Below are 11,679 nucleotides of genomic sequence, written 5' to 3'. Positions count from 1 at the left end.
TTGCATAACTTAATCTTGAGTGAGACTCACACTCACCTCGCTTTGGACCGATTTCCACTAGCAAAAAGTGAACAATGTATCCAGTTTCAGACATCAGGGAGAAGTACAGTACTTTCATATAAATGGATATGAAAAGCAAAATAAAAAAAGACTTATGTTTATAACAACAGCCCCAGACAGCATTCTTACCTGAACATGTAAAATGTAAGCTTGCCTGATATAACGTTGTAACGACATAACATTTTCTGCTGCATAACCAACACTGACAGTACATCACACTCTAGTTATATGTTAAATCATGTTAAATAAGCAACATATCAAACCCTTTATTTTGTTTTACAAACATTTGAGTACACAGTCCACAAAACCGCCAGATACAGGCATAGATTTTTTATATAGGCATGCATGTAGAAATCAAGCACACACTCCAACAAAGTCAAGGTGAAACTGTGACGTGAATACTGTAGGCACAGATCAGAAATCATTAGCTAAATACAAAGGTTGCTGCATTACATAATGTAAGAGCTTTTTACTAAAGCAGACCCATTAATCATTTGATTAATAATTTTCTCAAACTAAAACTTAAATTTTCTTAATTATTTTGAGGAGAAACTGTGTTTTTAATTCTATTATTGCTTTGTTACTGTTTGCAATTACAATAACCAACAGATGAGACTGAATGGATAGTTTCTTTCAAAAGAATGTGCAAAACTTAATATTACCTACGTAAAAATGCAACAATAATGAAAAACTTTGAAATGCATGGAAACATGGAAAAGGGTATTTAACACTGGAAAAAATTGAGTGGATGTTTAAACAGCAATTTGTTTAATTTGATTGAACATCATTGTTTATTTTATAAATAACATTATACTTCAGCTAACTGTATTTTCCTTCATGGACATCCATCAGTCCAGCATGCATATACTATGGTCTAAATCATAGCAGTGCCATTTTGTGATACAGCAGTGTCTCATTGAAATACATTTCATTGTGCAAAACACAAACCTCAAGAAATTTTGAATTTTGAGATGCGACAGTCTCCTCAGAAATGCACACAGCCTTTTTAGAACCTACCTCTGAAATTCAGAACATGATGGAGGCCTCTATTAAACATCTGAACACAGAGCTTGGCAGCAGTTTCCTCAGTTTAAGAGCAGACACACTACTGATGACCAAATGCTACAATCCACCCACCCAGTTGCTTGGTAAATTAGGTGATTGTTTTGCTAAAGACATTTTCAGTAGTTCTAAATATAGTGCAGTTATTTTTTTTTTTAAAGCAAATACGGATTTTAGAGAAAAGCACTGGGATTTGCACGAGGGTCCTTCTGATTCCGATACCTGTATGTTAGCCACACACCCAATATCTGAAACAAAAACAAAGAGGATAAATCAGTCATGTTGCACATTTCCACCATGTGAAAGAAATGTGGGAGCAAATAGGACTAATTAAGATAAGTACAATAATAACTGATTCAGATTAGATGACGTGCCCCATCACAGGAATGGTGAATTGAAATTTTCCAGAAATATCAACTTATGTGAACTTGTTTATCTTTAAACCTATGTGCATTCAGTAATATGGTAGTACAATACAAGGCGTCACCATGTTCTCACGATTTCTGTGATACAGCACTAGCCTCGTGTTTACGGTGCCACACCACAGCCCATTGCCAACTATGACCAATGAAGACCAAGAAATGGTTGGCGGCTGGCTACCAACTATAACAAAACAAACCAATGAAAACAAAAAAAGCAGTGTACAGTATTTAACATTCATTTGCCACTCTAGAAACTGCTGCCTGTATTATGCGGATGGTCATTCACCTCTGTGAAGCTGAAGAAGAGGCCAATCCCACCTACGAAGCGCAGCACCTCCCCAGCATGCTCCTGGATCTTAGCTGCGCATGTGGCGCACGAGTGGTTGGGGAAGCAGGGCTGCGGTGCGAGAAAGAGGAGAAAGCAGGAGATTGAGCCAAGGGCTCTGAGGCATCAACATCCCCGCAGGCGTCTGTAAGAGGGAAGAGTCGCATCTTACGGCATCACAAGTCTCGTTGTAGTCGACAGAGGAAAAGCCGCAGCAGTTCAGAGTCTTCTCTACATCTTTCTGTGTGATCTGGGAGTTATTCCACCCCACTTCCAGGAGGTGGCTCTACACAAAAGCAAATGGGAGATAGAGAGAGATAGAGGGAGAGAATATTCAAATGTTTAATATAACGTATTGCAAATGGATATTTAACGTTTAAATACTGCACATGCACTCTGACATTAGTTATCATCATGATTAGTAATGGTATGCTTATAAATAAATGTAAATAAATATAATAATTATAGTTTTGTCTATATGTCTAAAAAATGTTCATAATCATGCATTGTTTGATAAGCAATGCTCTACAGAACAAGAACTGAAAATTAAAGAACTGCATAAATTAATTAGCAGGGTGAACTCAAAAGTATAATTTTTCTAAAAATACACTAAGAGAGGAGGCAGACCATCTTTATTTAAGACTGTACTGTTTGAGTGAAAGCATGTTGGCTCTTAACATCACTTCACCACTAGTGCACAAGTCAAACATTACGGCACTCATTGTAGTATGTTTTGCCCTTAATTCTGAGAAGTACTAAGACTGCAAAATGTGTTACAAGGCAAGGGCCATGCGCACTGTTAAGAGTGAGTCTGGGTCTAATTCATCACTCCAGATGAATGTCCAAAGTGTGAATTAATGGCTCATACCTGCTGGTCTTTATTGATGGCCAGGCAAGCACAGGACACAGAGAACTGCACCACAAACACCATGAAGAGGATAATCATGTACTGAAACCACAGTCAAGGAAGCACTCTGCCCTTAACCAGATCCTCAACTGAAATGAGTAAGTGAACTACAGTGACATAACACAGTGGACAGTTCCATTAAGAAAAACCACAATCCTCTTCAGCTCCAAACAAGTCTATACAAATGCATATCCTCCACACTTCTTACCATATTTACCATTCAAAAACTATTAATAATATTATGTACATGTAAATTTAACTTTAAAACTATAATGTGACTTCCTCTATGACTACACACTGAAAGTATTTTGAGTAGGATTTTCCATAAGACAGTTCCTCTGTGATAGGTGGTGTATCATATTACGCTAATTGGCTCTTGCTTTTCTCTAAAACAAGCTCACCTGATGGAAACATTTACTGGGGAGAAGCTAATATGCATTTGAAAATTAATGCCATGGTAATTGATAAGTGTAAGGATATGTAAACCACACACCAACTGCCAAAGAGATTTATAAAATTCAGTTCAATTTAGCCAAACTAAATCTCACAGAACCAGTCTCCGGTGCCTTTTAAACTGTTACAGTCAACCAGAGTAGTGTAATAGAAACAGATGACAACACAATACAAAAAATGATTAATTGTGCTTTACTACCAAGCCTATGCATGAAATACACATGATGTATAATTAAGATTTTGCACAAAAACCTCTATAGTAGGACATGTTACAGCCAAGTGAGAAGGTCTGCATTTGAAACATAATAGTGTCACAACAGACCTTGATCCTGTTACATATTCAAGCACCATCAGAAACTGGATCACTGTTTTCTAAAGCTCAGAAAGCACAGATACATGCTGAAACCAAAAAATCTTTTAAAAATTAAGCAATATGGCTATAGGCTTTGATCCATGAGAAACCATGTTCTATTTTGATGACATAATAGAGAATTATATGGACACCCAAAAATCTACCCAATTTTTATTTACACATTTTAAAATATTTTTTGAGAATGTTACATTGCTTATTACAAAATAAGAAGAGCACTTCCTAGAAAACGTTAATAAAAACGTAATAAAAGCTTTATGCGGACCCTGCGAAATGTTCACTGCATTTTCCCTCCAATAGAAAGGATACAAAGAAAAGCAACACTTGGTGATGCCTCATGGCTCCAATGAGTCCCACCAGGGCCACAAAGAAGAGGAACACACCCACTCCTATGACTCCGCCAACCACCTGGAAACTGGACACCAGGCCGAACCACTTCCCCCAGGCGGCAATGCCAATCATGAGCAGGCTCACCATCTGAAAGACAAGGGTGGCACAGAACTGAGAATGACACTGGGGCTAATCCCATCTAGTGCAAGGTACAATACAAACTCCAGTACGTGCCTGTAACAGAATATCAGAGGAACACAATACATTGCAGAACATGGTACAACACAAGTTCACAAGTGAGTGAAATGTGCTACACAGAATGACAGAACTGTAAAGCACAGTGGAGAACTGGGTACAACACTGAAATTGGTTCACAGTGAAACATATCGTGTAGAGGGTGCACTGGGTAAGGTAGTGGTACATCTTCAATCAGCAGTGCAGACAGACAGCACTTTAGTGAGATGTCAATGAAGGTCAAAGAGTAGAGTGGCCTCATTTAACAGTCATGTGTCAGGACTGGCAGTATGTATGACTGGCTGAACGAGGCAGGGCTGACACATGGCTGGTAAGCAAAACTAAATGGAAAAGAGGCAGCCAGGAGAATGGGGAAAACAGAGATGAAAGTAAAAGACAGAGAGCAGGGTCAAATAAAAGGAGTGGTAGCCACAGTGAGATAGGCTAGACTAGAGAGAGGAGGTAGAGAGGTCTCATTTATTTCTTAATTTAAATACCTGCCATAAAGCAAATAAATGACCAAAACCACACGCAATGATCTTAATTCAATAATTTGAGATAAAAAGGTTAACTATTTTACCCACACAGGGCTTCTACTGATACATCAAGCATCTCACTTCTGCTTGGTGTGTTTGGGGGGGGGGGGGGGGGGGGGGGGGTCAGGGGGTGGGATTAAATGGTAAATGGACTGCATTTATATAGCGCTTTTATCCAAAGCGCTTTACAATTGATGCCTCTCATTCGCCAGAGCAGTTAGGGGTTAGGTGTCTTGCTCAAGGACACTTCGAAACGCCCAGGGCAGGGTTTGAACCGGCAACCCTCCGACTGCGGATTACAGCAATCTAGAGTTATCCTGGCTTCCAGCTGCCTCACATTATTACTGCAGACAACTTAGCTGTGCATACACTCCTCAGGAGAGCAAAGGGAAAAAAATAGGCCCCAGTCTTCTCAAAGGCGCAAAATAGACTACATGCCATTTGGGATACCCTGTGCTCAGCATCTCTACTTGGAGCACATCTACTAGCTGATAATGCTGTTTAGAATGTTATCTGATTGAGAATAGTGTGAAGTTATCTTTTCGTGCACTTATAAAGGTGCTGCATGTCAATTTTCCACAAGACCTGCCCTTGTGTCAACAAGCCTGCTTTGGGCTATCCATGTTTTTATATAATTGACATCTGTTTAAGTTAACTGTGGACATTTTAATACAACAGTTATTCTTAACACCTTGCAGCTGAGAGAGCAACCATAATTACACTTAAAATGTAAAGAGGCTGGTTGAAGAACACAGAATATCCTTTGGAGAACCAGAAGAAAAAAGTTGTATTTAAATTTTTTAAGATATTGCAGTGAAAATATTTTTAAAAATTTGATTTGATTATTTTTAATGTCCCTTGCAGTAGTTTTCAGCATAGTAGAATATTTGGTTCTTGAGTTTAACACCAGAGACTCATGTCCCCAACAGGGGACAAAAATGAATTGCCAGGTTTTAGGAGGTTAATTAAAAAAATAATGATAATGTAGCACTGGAAATAAAGTTCAAAGGAAACATAACACAAATGTCATTTACAAGCAGCTTTAAGTTGCCATATATTGATATTACATTTTAAATTTAACTAACTTTTTTGTAATTTAGGCGTACACACAATAATATTTATTTATGCATCCGATAGGCTAGGTCTATGTCCCAGAGATACCAGAGATTATTCGTGTAAAAGTAAAAGAACTCCAACTACAATTTTCCAATAATCAAAAATCAAACTGCTGGTTACATTTAAAAAGAAACTATCAAGCAATTCATAATTTTTGTAGCCTACATTTGGAATTATTTGGAGTGTGCGTACATCAACTTTTTGATGTTTTTGACTATATTTGACTATTTTATACAGTGCCATATATACGCTAAATTCTTGGTCTGTTATATAGGCTAAGAAAAACAAAAGAGGGAGACCCGACAAAATCCCCATTCAGCCGAAAATGTCAATAGGGTTCATCTACCACTATGTGTTTGCAGTCTCTATGCCCATAATCATTATATGACGTACTGTATACACTGGTGCAGATGCTTCATCATGGCAAGAACTATGGTGTGTAGGCTAATTTTAAGCATGTGTTAATGAACATCATCAGGCATGTTTACATTGGAAGAACATGCCTACAATGGTCGTTCGAGCCAAAACCGGTTAAAGAGATCCTAGCTAGACTACTCGGGACAACATCGATTGTAGCCTAGCCCTACTATGGTGTGTCATCCAGCTCGCACATGATCACATCACCATCAACGTAAGTAGGTCATGCCATTTTTCCATGCATCAAGGTTCTGACTACTGCATCACGGTTCTGTTGAATAAACAATAGACCCCGATACAGTTATACGCTTTTACGATGAAACATAACCACTCCATTTCGATGCATGCAGCGTAACAGATGTTAAGGCCGGTAGAATAAGCAATAGCTTTCAGCACTGCCATCAGTCGATTTGGCACCGGCAATAAGTAGGCTATACCTTATACCTTATAAATATACCATGTGTTGACTCAGAAAGCCGGGAAGGGGTGGCCTGTAGACATACAATAGACCAGTTCAAAAATGAACACTAGCCAATCTGTTGGGATTTACCATATTGTAGACCAATTTTATATGCAATTTAATGTTAAAGAAAGGTGCAAATACTGAAAAACGACACAATTTTAATGAATAAGTAATAAATGGCATTTTATAGATTCATCTGATTAGGACTGAGACCGCTACGCATTTTCATATTATACGAACCTTTCATATCATATGCTTGTCATTTCGTACCATATGGCAATTTATAAGACCGCAGGCTACTTACGACATAGAGAATATTGAGGGCGCAGAGGGAGTTCTTGGAACAGGTGAACCCGCCGCATACCATTGTGAATGTTCTATTTTCACCTAAACTATGGAAAGGTTAAAAAATGTTTCAAACTGTGTAAGCACAGCTTCCTAAAATAAAGGGGGGTATATTAAATTCCCAGTCATAGACTCCACCTGATACATAACACGCCTCGTACGCTACGCTGGAAGCTAGCAGTGCGTTTGTTTCCAATGTGTGAAACCAGAAGCATCCATTGGCTCTGATTGGTCGCCTTGTCCTGTACGTCTGCCATATGCAAATAAATGCAGGGATGGAACTTCTAACAGCGATACAGCCTGCGTATTTCAAATGGAACTAGTTCAACATTATGCTACACAAGACAGAAAGTGTCGATTTCTTGATAAAACAGAGTCCTCGTCGTCAGTGTGATTCTGATTCTGTAAGTGTGGGTTAAGAGAAAGACAAGAACATTTCGTGGAGCGAAGGACAAGTTAATAGCCAGGTGTTTTTTGTGGAGTTGTTTTCATTTTAGCAAGGGGGTTTATATAGTGAGAGAGAAGCACAGCAATAACCGTTGGAAAACACAAGTCCCAGGTTAAGTAGGCTGTTCTGCAAGTTCTTTATTTGTAATGCTCAGATGAGGGCAAGGGTGTGTACACACACTACTGATCACAGTTAGCCATTGAATTTGTAGGCAGCCCAACTGAATAGATTCAACTGCTTTTATTGCTGTTTTTAATTTTATTTATTTTATTTTAATCTAGATGAAACAAGATATAAGTGGACTGGACTGAGCTACTACAGCTACTGTGCTGCAGTTGCTGTGGAGCAATGAGATGGGGTTTGCTGAATGAAGCTCTCCCATACTGGGGTGATGCTACCAATTGTGTCTAAGCCCCCAATGGTGCAATCTGGATTCCGTTTGGAATGTAAAGCACATTGCAGCACTACATCAAATGCATTAGACAGATGTGCAATCAGGAAAACCCTAAGTTTAAATTGATCTAAAATAAGAATGAAGGCTCATGGGTTTAAAAGAAGATGAGCTGAGCCCAGTCTAAATTTCTTCTATATGTGTGCAGGGGCTTTAAACTCAGTTTAGGCTCTGTTTAGTGAAGACAGTATAACACATACGTTCTAAACCTACCTTCCAAATAAAACACATGAAAATAATTACTACAACATCTCTTTACACTTAAGGTTCACATAAGTTCATCACTTAGTTATAGACTAGGAGACAACCCAGCTCCACTGTCATGCCAAGCATGCATACATTTAGGAAGTTGATGGGAGGAAAGCTAGCTGATCATAGAGAAGAAAACACTTCTGACTATAAGCAAAAACAGTATGAAGAACACCTTATAATGAATTGAAATACTGGCTTTTACCTCATATAAACCACCCAAAATGGAATAGCCAGAAGTTATTTGGGAAAAATTCTTTATTCTGATTTCCTCTGTGATCCTGTTCTTTCTTTACTCCTTTAATAAGGCCTTTCCAGTATGGATAAGGATGTGGGCAAACTGAAATACAGTTGACAACCAGCTTGTTTTTCTGAATATGAGTCAATGGGAATGGTGTAATGGGCAGAGACACACATTAGCATTTCTTGTTATTTTGGGGTCCCCAAATTGTGATTCAAGGGCTAAATCCTTTAATGTAAAGATTTTACCTTTACTGTTGAAAAGAGCTGTAAAAAGCATAAATGGCAAAATATATATTTTAAAAAAGTGGGGGAACATTTGATATACCATATGCATGCACAGATCAAATGTGACTGGAATGACAAGAGCCTAATGCAGCCATGCCACAAATATTTAAGTAGAATCTGGTTTACCTACTGTACCTTCAAAATGAATTTGTCTTTCAAATATTGTCATTCAGACAAGGAAAGCATTCCGCAACGACAACGAAATGTAATAATGCACTTAAATCGTTAAAATAGTGTGTTCTTCGGAAAATTATGACAGAGCCTAAAATAGCTGTTAACGGCCTTGCTCTTTGTTCTCACTGCAGTTTTGGCATCACCTATACAGGATTGCTGCTGTCTGAATTCATGAAGAGGCACAAACCCATAATTAACCTGTGAGTAGAGCCTGAGGCCTACCAAACTAGTTTTTCTAGTTCACATTTCACACAGAATCATCCAACAAAACGTTCTTACATTGCCTCCAGAACAGCCAGACTTCTTTGTGGAATAAGTTAAACAAGGTGTTGGAAACATTCTTTAAAGATTTTGGCCCATGCTGACTCATGCAGAGAACCTCCCGTTCCACTTCATCCTGAAGGTGCTCTATTGGATTGAGGTCTTGAGCCTGTGCATGCCATTTGGAGTAAATGGAAGTCACAGTCATGTTTGTGGAACCAACATGTGATGATGAGCACTTTCTGACATGACTGTGACATGGTGCATAGTCCTGCTGGTAGTAAATATTGAAAAAAGAGTAGACTGTGGCCACAAAGGGATGCACATGGTCAGCAACAATGCTTAGGTATGCTGTGCCATTCAAATGATTCTCAGTTAGTATTTAGGGGCTTGATGTGTTCCAAGATAACATTCCCCACACCATTACAGCTGTGTTCTGTGTTCAGAGATGTCTTTCTGAACACTACTGTTGTAAACAGCTGTTATTTGAGCATTTCTGGGCTTTCTGCTTATTTCACCATTCTCTGTAACCTCTGTATTTTATTTCATTATGCTTGGAAAGCACTTTGAGCTGCATTTAAGCATTTAAAAGTTGCTGTATCAATAAAGCTATTATTATTATTATTATTGCATCTTCTCCTTGCTCACTGAACACTACCAGCAGGAAACAACCCTTGGCAATACATAAAGAGCCATACAGAAAAAACAAAGCTTCTTTTTTGAAACTTTTTCTCTATATGATTTTCAAAGACTGGAGATAAATATTTTTATGTTCTAGTCATCACCTGCATTGGTATGTTTCAACACTTCAGTGTTTAAGCAACTGACTTATTGTCCACTCAAGACAATAGCCTAAATTGGCAGCTGAGAAGACACCACAAAAACCTGTAGATAGTCTCCCAGGACTGAAGATGGAGACCGCTGTACAAAAATCTACATAGATGTGAATGCACAAGTGAGAAATCTGGGTTAAATTGTGGAAATTTCAGTATTCGAAGCCTTACTGAAGACATGTATGAAAATAATGTAATCACACAATGAACTGATTGTAGATCTACAATGGCAATAATGCGTACTCCAGAACTTATATGATCAGTCATTCACATATTTACTTATTCCTATTTAAAGTTAACATTCAGATATGAATATGCAATTATAACACCAGTCATTCCCAAATGTTAGGATGGCAATTTCTTGGCTACAAACACTTTTAGAGAGAACACAGCATTTCTGTTGTGTAAATGCACTTAATTTTTCAACTGGAAATGTTCAGCTGAGATTTCAAACACATCCGGCACTGGAAAAATCTAGCCACCTGATGACAACACTGTCACTGCTTGGTAGTGTCACAGTAAAAATGCTGGCTTTTGATGCACAATGCAAGTTCAGTCTTGAGCAGAATTACCGTGCAATAGTACTGCCCAGAAAGTGCTCATAAACTTTTTTCAAGGTTCATTTCAAGGTTAGCATAAACTCAGTAGTTTTGAGACCTGCTGGATGATCGTTAATGATTATGGAGAAGTGTCTTGAAAATACATTTTTAATTTACCAAGAGGATGGAGTGCCCCCTTGTGACCAAACGCATAAATTGTGTGGGGAATCAGCAATGAAATAGTATCCAACAGTGACCCCTTTGTTCTTCCAGTAGTTTCTTTTCTATTTTAGCCAACCTGGGGACTGAAGTGGCTGAACTGGCATGTTCTATGGAAATACAAAGAAGTAAAGTGAGGAACGTACCTTTTATGAGAGAGACCACAATCAAAATCCATCAAATAATTTAAATTTTATTCAAGCTCATATCAATACACAGAGTATGCTGCGTAATTAACGTGATATTTGGTAAAGTCCAGCTTGTTTTCTGTAATCAGCATGCTACAGGTATGTTTTACACAATGAATGCTATCTAATCCACCTAAAGCTCAATTATTCAGGCCGTTATTCTAACTGAACAAACTCTCCCCCTGCTGGTCTCCCTGCAGGTGCAGGCCCCTCCAGCTCATTCAGAATGCTCATCTCATCTACAGTCAGCCAAAATATATGCATAACATGCCTCTCCTCATCTTCCTTCACTGTATCCTGTCGGTAGACCAAATTAAAAGATAATCTGTTGTCCTGGCCTTGGAACAGCACCCTCTTACCAGCAGTCTACTATCAGATTTAACACTCCTGTCAGGCCACTCCTTTCCACATCCACTTGTGGCCTTACTGTCCCCTCCATGAAGGGGTCCTCTCTCCATTTCATCTTTTCTCTATCCTGGCTGCCCCAGTGGTGGAATGAGCTCCCCACAACAATCAGGAAAGCAAATCACTCTTCATCTTCTGCCACAAATTGAAAATGCACCTATTTAAACTGCAAATTGGCTCATTGGGTGATGCACATTTTGTAAAGGGTTACTATGTGTACCAATGCTTAATATATCCATATATCACTAACCCATTTTCTTCCTATTAATGTTGCATTCTTCATTTCCTTCTTGCTCCTACTATGGCATCTAAATTTATGTTGTAAGATAATGTATTAAATTATT

At 38.5% G+C, this 11,679-nt stretch overlaps 1 protein-coding gene across 1 annotated transcript; it reads right to left on the bottom strand.

Annotated features, from left to right (window-relative positions):
* Positions 1–301: 301 nt before the first annotated feature.
* Positions 302–7,439, bottom strand: tspan13a (tetraspanin 13a). The gene is made up of 6 exons (XM_035404813.1): positions 7,000–7,439; positions 3,909–4,076; positions 2,738–2,818; positions 2,042–2,155; positions 1,831–1,941; positions 302–1,370 (listed from the first exon to the last, which is right to left on the bottom strand). Exons 1-6 carry the CDS (start codon positions 7,060–7,062, stop codon positions 1,296–1,298), a joined length of 612 nt encoding a protein of 203 aa, XP_035260704.1. The 5' UTR covers positions 7,063–7,439; the 3' UTR covers positions 302–1,295.
* Between the last annotated feature and the right edge of the window lie 4,240 nt (positions 7,440–11,679).

This window comes from Anguilla anguilla, chromosome 1 (genome assembly GCF_013347855.1).
Source record: "Anguilla anguilla isolate fAngAng1 chromosome 1, fAngAng1.pri, whole genome shotgun sequence".
Classification (NCBI taxonomy): domain Eukaryota; kingdom Metazoa; phylum Chordata; class Actinopteri; order Anguilliformes; family Anguillidae; genus Anguilla; species Anguilla anguilla.
Note: the sequence above shows the minus strand (reverse complement) of the source record. Positions and strands in the feature narration are given on the sequence as shown.

What these genes read in the sequence shown, in the direction of transcription:
- tspan13a (XM_035404813.1), bottom strand. Translation starts at nt 7,062, where the DNA reads ATGGTATGCGGCGGGTTCACCTGTTCCAAGAACTCCCTCTGCGCCCTC. An exon ending in ACAACGAGACTTGTGATGCC is followed by an intron (nt 1,942 to 2,041) that starts GTAAGATGCGAC and finishes CTCGCACCGCAG; the next exon opens with CCCTGCTTCCCCAACCACTC. An exon ending in TCTTCTTCAGCTTCACAGAG is followed by an intron (nt 1,371 to 1,830) that starts GTGAATGACCAT and finishes TTTTTGTTTCAG; the next exon opens with ATATTGGGTGTGTGGCTAAC.